The sequence below is a fragment of the Mustela erminea genome, chromosome 4 (genome assembly GCF_009829155.1).
Source record: "Mustela erminea isolate mMusErm1 chromosome 4, mMusErm1.Pri, whole genome shotgun sequence".
NCBI lineage: Eukaryota > Metazoa > Chordata > Mammalia > Carnivora > Mustelidae > Mustela > Mustela erminea.
In genome coordinates, this window is record NC_045617.1 from 60,019,678 (window position 1) to 60,037,922 (window position 18,245).

Sequence of the window (18,245 nt, forward strand, 5' to 3'; positions counted from 1 at the left end):
AGTATCGATTACATCTCAGATCTTTACAGATAAACATTATTTTTTGAGTTAAAATAGCTTCTTGTCATATTCATTCACTCTACCCAGCAAATTCCTTGTAGGATGGTTACAGGGTTATAATCATTTAATATCCTTGATTGATGGAGCTTCAGGATGATGAGGAGGAAATTAAGGAAAATACTGCAGTGCTCTAGAGATCTTTCTTTTGCTCCAAGAGTACTTAAACTTTCTTTTGTATTGTTGTTTTCTCATGCAGTGCAAGTAGACACTCTAAATATTAATATTAATAGGATTTAATGTGACTATCAAATCTTTTACTTTCACTGGCATCTTGAATTTATAAAAATCATTTAAACTGATTCCGAATGAAAATGAGTCAAGCCAACCAGAAGATGTAATTTGAAAGATTCAAAGGATTTTGGAGTATGTCTGAAATGATTCATCATCCAATTATACATAAATGTTTAAAATAAATCCTTGATCAATAAGGTTTGAGACTTTGGAATATTAAGTGTTTGGTTAGGACCTTGAATAAACAAGCTTTTCAAAACATACCAAATAAAAATATTTTAATGAGATGATTTAGGGAATATACTTGTAAAAACTACTCTAAGGGCAAACACCACTTATTAATTTATTTAATGTAAATTAGCCAAGGACTTACATTCCCTGTAAGGTTGTTCCAAATCTTTTTAATTTTACTCAGATCCCCATCTGGGTACCACCTCTGTTATAATACCAGCAGGTGAAGTGAGGCTCTACATTATTTTTACTGATAAAAATCAAGAAACTCCACACGCTTTCCTCAGTCTCTGTCTGGTCACCCCTCCTTGTCTCACATAGTAACTATCTTCCCCCCTCCACAGGGCGCAGCGCCAGCGCCTCTTCTCTTTGCCAAGACTAGCTCTCTCCCTACAGTTCCCACTCCCTCGTCTCCAGAACCTTCCACGGAGAGCATAGCATCTACTCTGTTCTGCTGCCTTTCTTTTTTGCCTTCAAAAAGGCCTTTACATTCCATTCATAAACAAGAAACGAGGGGGCTTGGGAGAAGGGGGGTGGGGTTATGGATATTGGGGGGGTGTATGGACCTGGCGATTCATGGACCTGTACCCTTGGGGATAAAAATATATGTTTATAAAAAATTAAAAAATTTAAAATAAAAAAAACAAAAACAAGAAACAAAACTCCATAAGACATTTTGCTTTATGTTCAAGGTGTCTTGAGCAACACAGGCTTAGGGTTACCTACCTCCATTCATCTGACAAGCCAGTATAAGCTGTGACTCCCCCAAATTGAACTGCTAATAGCATCCTGTTAACCAGACCTTACAGATAACACAACTGATGCATACACAGTGTGTATGTTCCTATGTATCCTTACAATAAAGTAAGCGGAAGAAAAGAGAACATTATTAAGAGAATTGTAAGGAAGGGAAATAATTGGCAGTACTTATTGTATTTATCAAAAACGGCACACATATAGGTAGATCTGGGTAGTTCAAATTCAGGTTGTTCAAGGGTCAACTCTACTCTTTAAACAAGACCACAATTTCTTCTCCTACACCCCCTTTGCCACATTTGACATAAACAGCTTCTTTTTCTCTTGAAAGACTTACTTTGTTTCTTAGTGCCTCTAACCACATGATATCTGGAACAAACAGGGTGCTCATCACTGTTTTAAGTACAATGACCTTGCACCTCCCTACCTAGTAATGTGGGCTGGTGGCCCCTTGGGAAGCCTAGCGGCAGGCAATATCAGTCCCAAGACCTGCGAGCCCAGACCCCATTCTTCGGATCGCCTCGCTCTTGTGTCAACTTCTCAAAAGAATTCCTCATTCCTCTAGTCCGAGACCTCTGCCTTCTAATTATCCTTCTGTGGTCACCATCTTGAAGTGTCCTTGCAGTGAGGATTCTGCTCCTTCCCTGCCTGTAAACTGTATGCCTCCCCTGTGCCTGCCCCAGCCACACGCCCCTCTCTTAAGCTGTGACCTGGACTCGGCCTCCCTCTGCTTCCACATCCCACAGTCATGCCATCCTCACCTGTGTTCCACTCCCTGCTGTGGACTTCCCGAGCACCAGGCCTGGAACGACTCTCCGTACTCTCAGGAGAGGCCTATCAGAATCTCAGAAATTCGAAGACCCCACGGTCACTAACCTGTGGGCCCAGAGCTTCTGGAAACTCTCATTGTTATCTCATGACATGGATCTCACCCTTGCAATGCCTTCCTTCACGAGGATGCTGGTTCTTTGAGGAAGGCCTCGAGACCCTCCCATGTAGAAGAGTGAACAGAGACCTACAGATTTACATTTGAACCCACTCTCACTTCCTCTGCGGCCACAACAGGTTACTTACCAACTTCAATCAACAATGACCCAAAAAGAAGATTAAAACAATAACCCCTCCTAGAATTCTGCCAGAAAGTAGGAGAGAGAGCAAAGATGTATCTTGTACCCAAGTATGTTTGTAGATTTGATCTTTTTTTTCTTTTTTTTTTTTTTTAAGATTTTATTTATCAGAGAGAGAGGGGGGAGAGAGCGAGCACAAGCAGGCAGAATGGCAGGCAGAGGCAGAGGAAGAAGCAGGCTCCCCGCCGAGTAAGGAGCCTGATGTAGGACTCGATCCCAGGACGCTGGGATCATGACCTGAGCCGAAGGCAGCTGCTTAACCAACTGAGCCACCCAGGTGTTTCCCTCCCCCCACCAAGTCCAAATTACTCAGTTTGGTGTGAGGCTGCGTGTGGTAATAAAACAAGTCATCCCCCCGCCCCCCCCATTTTTGTGTTTCTGACAGGCTATAGAATAGAAATGCAAACACTTGAATATTTCACATTTGTTCTCATTTTTCTCTAGGTTGGCAGGAACAGAAAAGCGTTACTTGACTCCTCCTTAAAACGAAGAGGGAGGTCAGTTAGAAGAAAGGGTGGGGGGAGGAGGAGGAGAGCAGAAGGGAGGAGAGGACGGACGCGTGGGCAGGAGGCAGGGAGGGAGAGAGGCCTCAAATGCCTATATATAAGGAAATTAGAATGCTATTCAACGGCAAACACAGAAATGCTTCCCAAACACTGCATGTGTAAAGCCCAGTTCCTCTAGATTTCACAAGATCGCAAACACAGGTCCGCCAGCGCCAGCGAATCAAATCAGTGTTTCCCATCCACACGCCCCAGCCGCTCCCCAGGCTTTCTGAAGTAACCGGCTTGTGTCTGAGTGTAGAAGAATCGGAGCAACCGCCTGCCTGTTTTCTTAACATGGCTTGGCCGGGAGTTGTGAACATTGGCTCGGAAGACCCGATTTCACAGTGACCAGCTAACACGCCTCACAACTTAGCACTGAGTAGGGCTGGGAGCCAAATTGGCCTTGGCTCTCTGCAGAAGAGAGAGCCTCAATAACCACAGAAAAGGAACATGGGGAGGTTCTGTTCTAATCATGCAAGTAAGCTGGCTAAATTCTGTCATTTTCTAAGCTTTCCACCATGAGAACAGCAGCTATAAATATGAGAAAACATCTCAAGACCTCACTCCATGTTATATTACTGACTTGGTTCTCTTTTTGAGATGCTGAAGATATCCTCAAAAAGGAACCTACATTACTTCTAATCTTCCACAGGGCTTGGCTTGGTCATCTTATGAAAATCCAAGAACTTCAAAATGCATTAATCCCTGGTGAGCTGGATCTTTGTAATATATTCATTCTTAGTGTTTGGGCAAAGTAACGCCTTGTCACTAGCTTAATTGGTGGCAGGTTATTTTCCAGTTGTCCAGCGATCTTTTCCTATTTAGGAGTCAGAAATAAAAACACTCACTCATAAAGGAATTGAATAATCTGGATCACGAACAACATAAGTATTTATTTGAAAAACATTCTCCATTTAAGTAAAATGACAAATCAGTTACAGTAACTTCTTACTACTAATTCTAATTTGCACTCACAGTCACTTTTATTCATCATATTCAAAGATATTACTACAGAAAACTATTTCACAAAGTAGGAAAAAATATATACAGTCTCTCCAAGAGAAAGTTAATTAAAATAACAAATCCAGGCAATATAAAGCTAAGATATGAAACAAGCTGGCACTTATACAAATAAATAAATATGTACAAAAGACTCTATACCAACAATGGACAAAGAAAAGCTTCACAATGCAAGGAACAATGGTAAGAAGACAAAGTGTCTCAGAACCCTAGACTAAGACTAACATAATGTAGTTAAAAAAGATGAAAAGGAAGAAAAAAAAAAGAAACACCAGGGAATGTGAATTGGTATTACTCCCAAGATTAGGCTGAACTAAATTTTGGCTCTACAGCTAAATTCCTACAATTCTTCTCTGAGGGAACCCACTGAAGGTGAGAAGCCCATGCTTGGAACTGAGGGTAGAATTTGGCTCAGTCTCTTAAATCCATCTGCAAATGTTTTTATTCAACTGCTTCTTTATTTCTCCTTACCTGATTGATGGAAATTTTGAAAGTGGAGTTGACACTGTTGTCAATGATGAAAAAAAGAAAATGTTTTCCCTGGTCTGAATGAACAGGAGTAGAAGTGAAAGCCATTTTGGCAGCTATCTCTTAAATACTATCAACTAATTATGCACTTTGGGTAGAAATCTCACAGTAGAAAAATAATGAAATTCTCTCATGAATCTCTAAGACTTGGGGGAAAGTATATGAAGTTCAGTGATGATTTAAGACTAATTTTTATCTACATGTAACCTCTGCCGAATAAGCAGCCTATTAATAATATGCCTATAGCAAAGGATCTGGCTCTACTTCAGTGAATCTTAGTGACCTTGAGGCTTATTATCCTTTCCTACTATATATACTCCTCCCCTGTGAAAGTCAAGCAGGGTAAGGCTCATGTCTCCCAGGCCTGGTCCAGACTGCTGCAAAATGAAATGGTAACAAAATCCCATCACCGTATTACCTTATCACCCACTTAAGTCTGGCAAATAGCTTTATGACTGAAGATCAGCAAAAGATGAGAGATCCCTTGGATGCTGCATAGCCTGAAAGCTCTCTTAGATCTCAGACCGAGAGCTACCTGCTTTTTGCCCAGAAAGACCCCCAGGTGCTCAGTTCTAGCTTTTGTCTTCAAGCAGACTGGCACTACCAGAAGGTTTGTCTTCTCATCACGCAGGCTAATGTCTCCCAGAACCTGATACTTCCCGGATAACCCAGAGCAAATATAAAAGTACAACATGTACTGAGACCAATTTCTAAAGACCTAAATACAACTCCATCATTTAAGAGTAATTTAAAAGTCCTTTCTAACACATTCACTAGGAAGCAGGTCACTTAGGGCAGATTGAAATTTAGGTAAACTACTTAATATGCATGACTTGTACACAGAAACCTAATTTATTTATCTATGTTGCCAGACCTTCTCTGGCTCTTATAATCAGAGGACTCATGTACAAATGTTTTTTAGACTAACAACTGCAGACCCACATGTTTATAAAGTATTTTGACTAAAACAAGTCACCCATATGTCTCAGTTTATATTCTTTGAAACAAAACACTTGAAAAGGAAGTAAAGAGGATTTCCAATTGTGCAAATGGAAATGTCTTAAAGTCTCTAGAGCAAGGACAGGACCACAGAGTCTCAAGGACTGTATTTTCTAAAAGGGAGAGACTATTATACACGGTATGTCTACAGGAAATCCTCATTCCTCCCATGAGTCTATAGGCTCAACAGATAGTAGAGGAGCAAAACCAGAGGCCTAATGGATTCATTCTCAACAGGTAGTTGGAAGTCCACTTTAATATAATCTCAACATTATACTTCATTCAAATGTATGGGACTAAATTCTAATTTATGATGATGTTTAAATTTAACCTTATGTCTTGAGTATGGTAAGTGAAATAGTAGAAATTTACAAGGCCTCGTACTAACGGAGTCAAAATTTTGGAAATTCTTTCTCAAGCATATTAATGTTCTGAAGGTGAAATATTTGGTATAAAAAGAATGAATTCCTTTCTAATCCTTGGGTCAGATATTAAGCATTCTTTTGTATCTGTGGTTGAAAATTTATGGAAAGTGAAGAAATGCTACTGCATTCATAGACACTAGCACTGAGAAGCGACTTGTGGGCATCCAAATAGTTAGGACTATTGCTATGCTTTTCATTGTTCAGAAAGATGATGTAGCAAACGGCCATATCTAAACCCTAGTAGTGCGGCGTGAATGAGCTCTGAGCTATGCTTGCCCCTCGCTCTGCCCCCCCCTTGTCCACTAACTTTAATGTCCCCCACCTCCCTGAGTTCTAATTAGTCCAATCCAATTACAGATTTTAAAAAAATCATATCCCCTGTGGCTACTGGGTCATGTTGCTCTCAGTACTAAAGTTTTAGTGATGATCAAAATGCTCCCATGGAAGAAATGCACTGAAAAGACAGATATTTTAAATTTCACAAAAGCCTTCTTAACAAAGTACATTCCTCATACACGTACATCCAGTTACCAAGGTCACAGCATGTTCCTGTGCGCTCGTCATGGTTTCCACTCCTACAGAGCTTCATGTCACGTAGAAAGATTCTTCTCTGGCATACTAACCACGTTAAAACTTTGTGCTGTGGCTGAAGTTGTCTGACATGATAATATTTTTATAGAAGTTATCTGAATGAGCATTGCAGTAACCCTTGACCTTATCAATGACCTGGCGGACAGGGATGACTGATGTTTGTTCTCCATCAGCACGGGCCAGTTTTGACAAGGATTTGTCCGTGGAAGCATCGTCTGTAAGAAATGACACCAGAAATTAGACTGCGAGATGAGGTGATGTGCCTAAGGGCCACCAAAATGGACATTAATTTGCACATCCAAGTACACAAAGGAAATGAAGGCCTGTTCTTTCTTAGGTTAGGTAATAGGCAGCACTAACATTTCATGCTTCTCATCTTCAAAGTGCATTTCTATGCATGATTAAATATTAATTTGCCTCCTAGTAATGTATGTTGGAATTTGTTTCAAGAAATGTTCCTGGCATTTTTCAGAGGGTCAATGAATAGAATGATCAGAAAATTGCCACAAAAATAAAATGTGGCAGGTAACTCAAAAGAAGTAGGGACAGATTTTATAGCAAATAAATTAAAAGAGGCCAAAATATCTATGAAAGAAATGTCTGATGTCTAAGATAAGATTTCAGAATAATACAGGCTGGGGGAAATGGGTAGGTGACCATACACTGATAGGTACATTACACTGTCTGCTCTACTTTTTATATATGTTTACCACATTCCATAATAAAAACTTTTATGACACATAATCTAAACTATGTTGAAGAATAAAGTGAATGAAAGTGAACATGAAAGGGTATTTTGAACACATTTCTCCATAGTTTTTAACTTATAAAAAATGATTGGAATAAAAAAGTAATCTTTTCTCGGGACACCTGGGTGGATCAGTGGGTTAAGCCGCTGCCTTCGGCTCAGGTCATGATCTCAGGGTCCTGGGATCCAGTCCCACATCGGGCTCTCTGCTCAGCGGGGAGCCTGCTTCCTCCTCTCTCTCTGCCTACCTCTCTGCCTACTTCTGACCTCTGTCTGCCAAATAAATAAATAAAATCTTAAAAAAAAATAATCTTTTCTTATTTCTAAATTATAGAAATCAAAATTATCAGAAATATTTATGTATGTATTTTATTATCTATGCTACTTTCTCAGAATGATGTTATTGTTGATGGCAATAATATCAGAGCAATTGATGGTGACAGAGGACTGCTAAATACATTTCTGTTCCGAATTTCTCAATATTATTTATTTGATTATTTATTTTATTTTTAAATTTCAATTCCAGTTAGTTAATACACAGTGTAATATTAGTTTCAGGTTGAAATTTAGTGATTCAATGCTCAATACCATATATTTAAGTATTATCTCCTTAGTGCCAAAACCTTTCTAAAATTGGTTCAGATAGTAGTCTAAAACTCACGTAAGCCCTATTGTCTACAAATTCATATGGCTGTCTTTATGTACCCTATGAATATTTTGTAAGTATCAGCTCTTTTCGCCTCCCCAACACACTTTGGAGAAAAATTCTAACCTAAAATTAACCACAGGGATCTCACACCAATGAAGGAGCAAATGTGACCTTTGATAAAGTATTCCATTCCCTACATTGTATATTCTCTATTAATTGTGGAAAAGACAAAAACTCTATCATGAAAAATTCCTTCTAGGAATCATGGCTCCAAATTTGGGATGTTCATTGCGGCCATTTTTCAGCTTTGTGTAAGTTGCCCCAACATGTGACATAACATGAAAAATCCATCAGTAATTGGTAAAAACCATCATCGCTCCATCTGTTGTCTTTGGAAATGACTCAAATTGTTCAAATGCTGTCTTGTGTGGAAGGAGACACTAAATAAAATGAAGGCTAAAAGAGGAAATGGTGTGTCCACCCCATACTAAAGGAAGAAAGAGAGAACAGATGGCTCATGGGAAGAATGGCAGGTTGAAGCATGGCAGAATGATTACATCCCAGGACTGATGAGGAAAGGCTTAGGAAGTCATTGTAGAAAGGCCCCTCCCCATTTAGCTCTCAGCAAGCTGATTGATCCTGTGCTTCCTTCAGTTCATATAGTCACTAGCCATTGGTTTTCTACTGAGGATTTTTCTATTAATTTAAACATTAGTAACAAGTAATTTGTGCTTGATGTTTTAAGAAAAACCACACATCCTCAAAGAAGCTTCAAAGATACACTCATTCTGCTTCATTGACAATTTCCAGGAGCATGGGCCTTTGAGATATTTTTGACCAGCTCCTTTCCAAATATGTGATCCAATTTTCTGGGTCTTATAGTCAATAAAGTAGAATTGTGAGCAAGGGCTGTATTTCAATATGTATGCTATTCCCAGTCCTCTGGTTAGACATTACATCATTAACAATAGAGATTTTGGTTATAGCTGCAAGTTTGAAAACCAGGAGCTAGGGAAATGAACTATTATTTGACCTATGCTGAAATATCAAGCAGGTAAAAATCTTCCAAAAGCAGGCTTTGAATTGACAATTTCTCCATTATGACTTCTATGAATGTACCATGATATAGCCAGTAATTCATAAGAGCAGTGGAAAAGTAAAGAATTTTACTCTCTTCTATAACAAACTTCTCAAGTACTACTATCTCTTCATTATTTTACATGCTACATGACCCATTAACTCTAGAGCATGGTACATTTCCTAGAAGGAGCAGCTTGCAGACACCCACATGCAGAGAAGAACCAGCACAGCACTCAACCATTCAAAATTCCAGAAATTCCAGCTCAATGAAGGAATGTCATTGTGCTAGCTGAGTATTGTAAAGAACAAGCAATTTTGCTGGTGCAGCAAGAATCTTAGTTTAATCCATGCAAATATTCTTTTATTACCTTGCAAAAAATTCATGCATTCAAAAAAGTAATAAATGTTTACCTGAATGATCCACTTTTGCTGAAGGAATGCTCTTAGAAGACATTATCTACACCATAAACATATGAATTTCTAGATCAATTTCAAGAAATAAACCAACTAGATATCCAAGATGATACGCAGTGAATTTTTGCATACTCCAAGGGACCCAGTACACCAGAAGTCACACTGAGAACTAGCTAGGTAGCTAAAGGCCATTGGTATATCAGTTGAAAGGAAACCTTAAGTTATTATGTCACGGAAGTAATGTCATATAGCTGACTTATGCTAGTTGACAAGAACTCATTTAACCCAAGGTTTTTATTATGGGAAAAAGAAAAACAATAATGCATTCCTTTAAAAACAAAAACAAAAACATGCACAACACTTTGAAATAGCAAAGTTTTTCTTTGGTACCTCCATTTCTGTATTTCCTTTTATCTTTTGGTCAATTTTCCCCATAATTTTTAATATGCTTAAATATTTCATTAAGACTTCCAAAATGCCCCCTGTTCCAAATGATCTACCTTGTTATTTTTTCTCCCCTTTTTAATAGTGGCATTTTTCTGGCTAGCTATCCTCAGCTGTATTGAGGAAAACAATTTAGTTGGTCTAATCCCCATTCCTTCATAACTGACATACAATGCACTATTTGCATTTTAGAAGGGCAGGCAAAATGAGTAATTTTTTTTCTTATAAATGGGATTGCTTTAATTACTTTTTCTGCCACCTCATTATTAGTATATAGAAATTCAACAGATTCTAGTATATTAGTGTTGTATCCTACACTTTATCATTTATCATTTCTAGTAGTCTTATGATAGAATCTTTAGGGTTTTCTGAATATAATATCATGTCCTCTGCAAATAGTGAATATTTTACTTCTTCCTTACCAATGTGAATCCTTTTTCTTTTTCTTATCTGACTGCTATGGCTAGGTCTTCCAAAAATATGTTGAATAAAAGTGGTGAGAGTAGACATGCTTGTTCCTGATCTTAGAGGAAAAGCTCTCAGTTTTCACCACTGAGTATGATGTTACCTGTGAGTTTATTATGCTGAAGCATGGTCCTTCTAAATCCTACTTTGTTTTTCCATGAATGAATGTTGTATTTTGTTGGGTGCTTTTTCTGCATCTATAGAGATGATCATACAAACATCTAATTTTATAAATAATGTGAAAAATTCATTCATTATAAGTAAAAGAAATTTTGTGCCAGGGAACTACGAACTAGGTAGGATAATCTATCTCAGACTATACACCTGTCATCAATTTTCTTACTCAGGTATTTAAAGAAGGGATGCACAGACCTCTTAATTTTAGGCAGAATTATTTGTGTACAGGACTCAGAGGTTTCATCTTATACTGGAAGGGAGTACACAGCTTTCATTTGGTTCTTGTAAGTGTCCTCTACTACAAGAAATGTTTAGAACTGCTATCCTAAGCTGCTCTAAATTTTCAGGTCTTTAATTAATTTTGTAATTAACAAACTCTCCAAACGCTCAAACATTTTTCCAGAGAGTTATCTTGAATCTGAGGCAGTGGCCATTCCAGTGGCAAGTTACGGACTGTAGTGCAAGCAGGGACATGTAAAATGATTCAAATGTACGTAAGGGTCATTTGAAATCTAATTGTTTGTAATATGAACATTTACAGATACATTACACAACATGCTTCTTATTTGCAAAAAGCCAAATATGAATCTCTTCAGTGTCATTCACCTCTGCTTATGTTTAATAACTAAACAAATTCAAAATTAAGTTATTTCCATTATCCCTTTAGAAGATCTTTAATTAGGAAAGTGCTGGTGCTAAGTGTTGACAGCTGTTTGCCTGAAGCATAATTAGTATTTCAAAATAGCAATTATGCTTTTTTCCTTTGAAATTATTAAAAGATTGCAACTTTCCACACCACTCACTGGCTATCAAGTACGGCAAAAGAATCTTTATTTCTACATTGTCTTCAGGATTATTCACACACATGCTTAGTGTCAGAACCTGTGGTCACTGTAAATATCATGACAGTCCAGAAGATGAAGAAAGACATGATGTTTCTCACCATCCTGTATCACTTGCCAAATATGATGCTCTCTATTCTGTCATATTTAATCAGCAATTGGCAATAACACTTCCAATGGTTAAGGACTTAAGCCTTAAATGTAATATACCCTGTATAGTGTTTCCACCTGTTCCCATGTCAACTTGCTAATTAACTTTCATAGTAAGTTATAAATCATGAAATACGCAGTATTACAAATAATTGCAACTCAGTTTCTGTATTCTTAAAATAAAAACATAACTTTTCAAATACAGTATTTTTGAAAAGAAAACAGATTTAAAGCAAACTAAATAATAATAATACTCAGAGCTAATAATGTTATGGCTCGATTTTGGTTATAAAACTTAAAAAACTTTAAAAAAGACAAAAACGTCCACAAAAGTGTTGGATAAAGTCTTCAAAGAGATTGTGATTTTCATAAATCTAACATAAGCACCCTAAAGGGCACGGTTATCTATCAATCTTCATGATATGCCAATTGTAATATAAAGATGGTGAGAAATGGACCAAAGAACATTTTACTACTGTTAGAGTGACTCACCAGTGTGGCTATTCCTTTTGAAGTAAGTAGTAGAGCTGGATTTAGATTTGGATGTAAGATATGTTGAGTTGGACCCAATGGAGCTTGAGGACAAAGATTTTCCTAGGTTATCAGAACTTTTCTTAATGATATTGGTGGCTGTCTTGCTCCAGTCTGAAAGAAAGAACATCTCTCCATGAATGTGTTTTAGGGGGCATATGTTCTACTATGAAAAATCACCACTGGATTATTTAAGTAATTTAGCCAAAGCACTCAATCTTGTATATGCTAGCAAAGGGCTCAGTGAAGAGACTGGCATATGAACAATAATAAAATGAAGAAGTAAGCTTCAAACTTTGACCTGTAGCACATATTGTTTAAGATCCTACCGCAATTTTGTAAGGGTGAGAGGTAATTATTGCCAAAAAAAGGTAATGCTATTCTTCAAGTATTTTTATGCAAAGAAAAATATCTTTGCGTAATAATGTGATCAAGGGCCTCGAAAACATGGAAAGGAGCAGGTGGTATGGTGGAACCTCTGGATACCTGAGTTGTCAAACTGGACATAAAACCTTGAACAACTCAGTTCACCTGGCTGGAATTCACACTTCTCTGTAGAATAGAAGGGTCAGGCCCAGACTCTTCAGATAGCTTGCAGTCCTCGTATTCCAAGATTCCAACTAAGCATCTTCACGGGCACCACCTTTACAATGTGCTACCACTGGGACTGCATTGCTCTAACAACGGAAGGCCAGATGAGGAAGGTTTCTGACTACTCTCCTTTTAGGTATAAAAACCAATGACCAACATGCCCCTTTACCTGAGTTGTCTGCTAACCGAAATCTCCCACAGCAGAGATGCCGCCTCCACTGTTTCTGAACATTCTCCTTCATAGCACAGTGGAAAATAAATATAAATAAGCCTGGAACAGAAGAAAATATAAACATTTAAGCCAACAGACACATTCTTAAAGATAAATCTTGTGAAACACATGGATTCATTTTAAGGGTTTTTTTTTTGTTGTTGTTGTTGTTGTTTTTTAGTGTCTGAGTCACTGAGAAACAAGATCTTAAGGGGATCTTGAAGTATGTAGATTTTTTTTTAAAGATTTTACTTATTTATTTGACAGAAAGATCACAAGTAGGCAGAGAGGCAGGCAAAGAGGGAGAGAGGAGCAAGCAGGCTCCCTGCTGAGCAGAGAGCCTGATGCGGGGCTCAATCCCAAAACCCTGAGATCATGACCTGAGCTGAAGGCAGAGGCTTAACCAACTGAGCCACCCAGGCGCCCCAAAGTATGTAGATGTTTTAATCTTTTAGAACAGAATAGGAAGGCTCGAATAAAACTCGAATAATTATACATATCTGATTCTGTCTTTGTCTGTTCTGTTCAGCAATTACTATAACTTGGCCTAAAAGTTAAGCTGAAATGGGCAATTTTCAATTTAAGAGGTGTTTAATACTTCTCCTATGTTTGTTTTAAAATTCTGTAAAAGTATCTAAAAAATCATAGAAAAAAAGAGAAAACTGAAAATATCTATAAGTTCAATTACAATTTGTATATTCTAAGCTATTTTATGTATATGTATTTTTATAAGTTTGGGCCACAGAAAAATGGTATTTTTGTGGGTCAAAACAGGCTAAAAATCAGCAAATTCATGTGGCTTTACCTAGCCTGCTTTAGTTTTTCAACATTTTTAAAAGATTTTATTCATTTAATTTAGAGAGAGAGATTTTATTTATTTGAGAGAGAGCACAACCATGAGGGGCAGAGGGAGAAGGGGAGAGAATTTCAAGGAGACTCTATGCGTAACCGCATACATACCCAGTTACTCCCTGGCTTACTATATTTTCTATGGCTACACTGTCCCAGTAAGTACTCATCTTCTCCAGTCATGTGCTATGAGTGTCATATGCTAATTTTTACATTTGTCCCCATTTCCTTCTCTTCCCACCACCACCACCAAATACAGGACACCTTCTTTGGCTGTATCTCTCTACCTGGCAGCATCTCAAACACCTAATGTTCTCAACAGACATCCTCTTCATTACTACCCTCAAACCAACATCTCAAGTTCATTCCTGTCCAATACCATTTCAAAGGCTCCTCTTTCAAATCTTTCTGTAAGTGCTTCCTATCTGTCACTCAGGTGTTAGATCAACTCTTCAAAGAGGCCATAACCAACTGTTTATTTCATGTTACTTTAATGTTTTGGCTCTCATCACACCCTTGCACATACTTTTGTGCAAGGGCACTAATCAGTACCCGATATTCCTGTATTCCTCATTTATTTGTTTGCTTGGTTGTCTTTTGCTAGGAAATAATGAGCTCCAAGAGCACAGGATATTTGTCATCCAATGCTGTACTGGTCATTCTCAGAAGGATACCAGAAACTAAGCAGGAACTCCATGAATGTTGAATGAATGAACAGAAAGCGTAATTAACTGCTCATCTATTTACATGAGCTAACTGAATACTTACACATACATTCTAATGTGTTAAATGTATTTGGGAGTAGGGGATGAATGATAGGAGTAGAACACAAAGAAAGGAGCCACAGAATGTAAAGAAAATACATTTAAGGCAAAAGTTTCTAAAAAGTATGCAACCTAGTTGCCCAGGTACTACCTTAGTAATATACCATGGTAACCAGAATATCTACATAAGGGAGGGTCTTTTAGAGGGCACACGGTTTGAACTGAACCTGAAGAAAGCTTTGGCTAGGGAGGCAAGGGAAGTTTCCAAAAAGGATAATTCATTCGGTGACTACTAAGCACTGTTAGGCAGGAGGAATGGTTGTTTTAAGCCGGATATTCAAGGGTAAACAAAGTAGATGATCATTGCACTCATGAGGCAATGGATCTAGCATGGAAAGATATAAAAGTAAAAAAAAAATTACAGTATATTTAAGGGACATTAAGACTTTAAGGCTTATCTGCTCTTTTCAAATATGGAGTATTCATCAAGAAAACTGTAAATTACATTGTAGTGTATACAACTGGAAAAGTGGGGAAAAATATTCAAAGGACTCTCTTTTGATATGGGTCATTAAACTCAGAAAATTTGTCTAAGGTTATGCTTGTATGTTTCTATGCTTCAATATCTTAACTCAAAATGGTTTATAATTTAATTCCAGAATAAATTACATTATGAACTATTAGAAAAGGAGCATGCTGGATTGCTATAGGATGGGCCCTGACCCCAGTGAAAGACCATGGCTGATTCTCCTCTTCTGGGATTCGCTTCTTGGATCACCAGTGAGTGTTTGACACTCAGGAGGGACTTTATAAATTCCTATTGCTATCTCTGATCACTGATTTCAATAGATAGCTAACTTATTAAAAAAGTCCTGGGAAATGCAAATGTATTTATCTCTAAGAGGTATAAATAAAACATACAATGACCTAAGTGAAGTAATATAGGTCATCAGCAATATTACCAATTTATTATTTTTATGATTAAATCATCCTCTGTATATTTATATAAGTAAAACTATTCTTTTACTTATGATATTATTTATTACTAATATTTTATTCTTAATAAAGTGGTTAGTAAAGGAAATATATCCTAGTGACCTAGTTATTTGTCCAAAATGATATCAGATAGGGTAAGGAAGTTCTAATTTTAAAAGAAAGCTCTAACAAATATGAATCAGATTTTAAACAATGAATCAGAAAACAAACACACACACACAGACACACACACAGACACACAGACACACACACACAGAGCTTGTTGACGGCGCCTGTGCTGTGGTTACCCTTCTTACCCTTCTTACGAAGGTGGCAGCTGGGTTGGGCAGGGAGAGCCAGAGAGAAGTGGCTGCTTGCAGACCTGCCTGGCTTAGGCATGACAAGTCTCAGAGTAGGGGTAAGATTTCCTTCCACACTCCAAACCCTCAGAGTCAGCACCAGGAGGCTGACCCACCTTCCCAGGGAGTAGGAGAAGACCTCACTGGGTCTGGACCTCACCCTCACACTGACTAACTAAATCTGTCTGCTTGTCAAAACCTTCCCACACCTACAACCCCCGTTCCCTATGCAGTTAGCTTGATACAGACAATCCCTTTAATAGGTAAACATGCCTTTCGGTAGCACTGAACCAAGGTATATAAACAATCTGAATCAGTTAACAGATTCTCTGAAGTTTCTTCGAGGTGGTGGCAGCAAGAATCAAGGGGGCATGAAAGCCTGAGGATAGGTTAACACAAGTCATAGATGAAGGCAGCTGCCGGTGGAGGGGACAGAGCCCCTGCCGTGGGTTTACTCTATTTTTGTGAACTGGGGCAGAATTTTCAGGGTTTGCTCTTAGAGGTATTTTTTGTCAGATCCTGAAAACCCAGGTAACCATGTATTCTCAACACACTGTCTCACAAAGTCACGTAGAGGTGCTTGGAGAGATTACAAACTTCAATGAGAAACTTTCCTCCTCAGGCGTCACTCACTATAGGGCCTCGCAAATGAGCAAATGATTTTCTTTTAGTGGAGAGCAGGAGGTGAAGTTGCCGGATGATGCTTCCTTTGTGTCACACTCAACAATTTTTATACATGTCATATCTATTCGAGGAAAAAAAAAAAACTTCAGGGGTTATGTCTGGTGTTTTGAGGACACTGGGAGGGAAACAGTTCTTGGATTCATTTGGACATCCTTGCTGGGATGCTAAGATGGGCATTACTTTGAGGGACTGACGCTGACCACAGTCACAGAGGAGGAGGTTAAAGATAAAACTGACTCAATAAAACAATTTTTTAGATTGTGTAGTGCTGTTCTAAATTATAATTACACAGCATTAGATGACAGGGCCTATTTTTAAGCAGCTGTATGTGCCAGTAAATCTAGAGGCATCCAGTAAGTTCAAGAGATGCTGGAATGTAAATTAGATTCAAAATCAGAACATCTCTTCTAAACTGCTATGATGGCAGTCATTGAAATGATTCCTGCCCCCAACTACGAACTGCGATGCTGTAAGACTAAAATTAAACGACAGGCACGAGAAATTAGAATTCTTAGGAGTTAATATATTTTTGAACGCCAAGGTATTAGGCTGATTCTTTAGCCATGAGATACATTTCCATTTTAAAGCAGAACAGAATTCTCATAATGGGTTATTTTACTATTCATAGTAACAAACCCTTTCCGCGTGAATTTAAATTAGTCTGGCAATAAATATTATACCAAAATTCTGACAGGACAAAACATCCCTTTTACAGTTCAGCTGTGGGAAATGTGGTAGGTATGCGCATCTGGAAGAACACACATACTCAGTATGGAGAGAAATTCTAAATACTTCGGGGAGGAGGTGGAGAAAATGCAGCAGGAGAGCCAAGGGAACTTGGAGGCCAAAGTGAGAAAACAGAGGGCTATTCCTTCCTCAGTTTTGAAGGTTTTTCTGCTCCCTCTTCATCTATTTATAGGTCTTGGTGCCAGAAGCAGAGCTAAAAATCACAAAACCTTAAAGTTCTTCACCGACATCCAAGAGAATCTGTTTGATTTCTCATCCCCATCTATGCTCCCTTTCTAGCAAATGTTTTCCCTTTGAGAATCATCCTATCAACCAGACGGCACCTCAAAGAGTATGTCCATACCACCTGGAAAAACATGCTCTTCTAGCTTTCTGGAAAGAGCTTTCAGCAGGGACTAGGATAATTGAACTAGACTCTTCATATTGACTTACAGCTTTATTTAACTGACCAGGGAGTAGAGAATATTGCTCATAAAAGTTGGAAGCTGAAATGGGTGAAAAGATTCAAGCAGAATTAAAACCTTTACTTCATCCTGACAGGCTAAATGCTAGCTCCATGAAACCTTGATAACTCACGAAACACAGCTCATGATGGTCTTTTTTTGGTGAATTTTAGCCTGAAAACCAACCACTCTAATGAATCCAAGCCAAAATTCATTAGCAATCATTTATTTGACTTGATAACTGCTTTGATTCTTTATTTTACCTGCATGAACCCAGATTCCATGTTGGAACAAGAATAAAAACAAAAACGTAAACATATTTTAAACGAATAGATTCCCAACACATCCTCTACCCACACATCCCCATCTCCTCCTTTTGCCACACCATCTTTCACTAACAAGAGGGACCTGCCCCCTTAAAAAACAAAAATCTAGATGAATATGTGAATTTAGTATGTTGTACTTCTCTGTAAATTTTGCCATTTTCTTTTTTTTTTCATTTATTTATTTTCAGCATAACAGTATCATTATTTTTGCACCACACCCAGTGCTCCGTGCAATCCGTGACCTTATAATACCCACCACCTGGTACCCCGACCTCCCACCCCC

The 18,245-nt window shown here is 38.1% G+C and overlaps 1 protein-coding gene across 5 annotated transcripts in view; it reads right to left on the reverse strand.

The window, feature by feature from the left end:
• Positions 1-3,809: 3,809 nt before the first annotated feature.
• Positions 3,810-18,245, reverse strand: part of ADGRG6 (adhesion G protein-coupled receptor G6) — a 137,646-nt gene continuing 123,210 nt past the window's right edge. For 3 of the 5 annotated variants that reach the window (XM_032339354.1, XM_032339355.1, XM_032339356.1), the window contains 3 exons: positions 12,774-12,875; positions 11,975-12,127; positions 3,810-6,728 (listed from right to left, as the gene is read on the reverse strand). In XM_032339354.1, coding sequence (XP_032195245.1) covers positions 6,550-6,728; positions 11,975-12,127; positions 12,774-12,875 — 434 coding nt within the window. In that variant the 3' untranslated portion in view covers positions 3,810-6,549. Of the gene's footprint in view, positions 6,729-9,401; positions 9,448-11,974; positions 12,128-12,773; positions 12,876-18,245 lie in introns of all 5 variants that reach the window. The other 2 variants (XM_032339358.1, XM_032339357.1) reach the window with 1 other exon arrangement.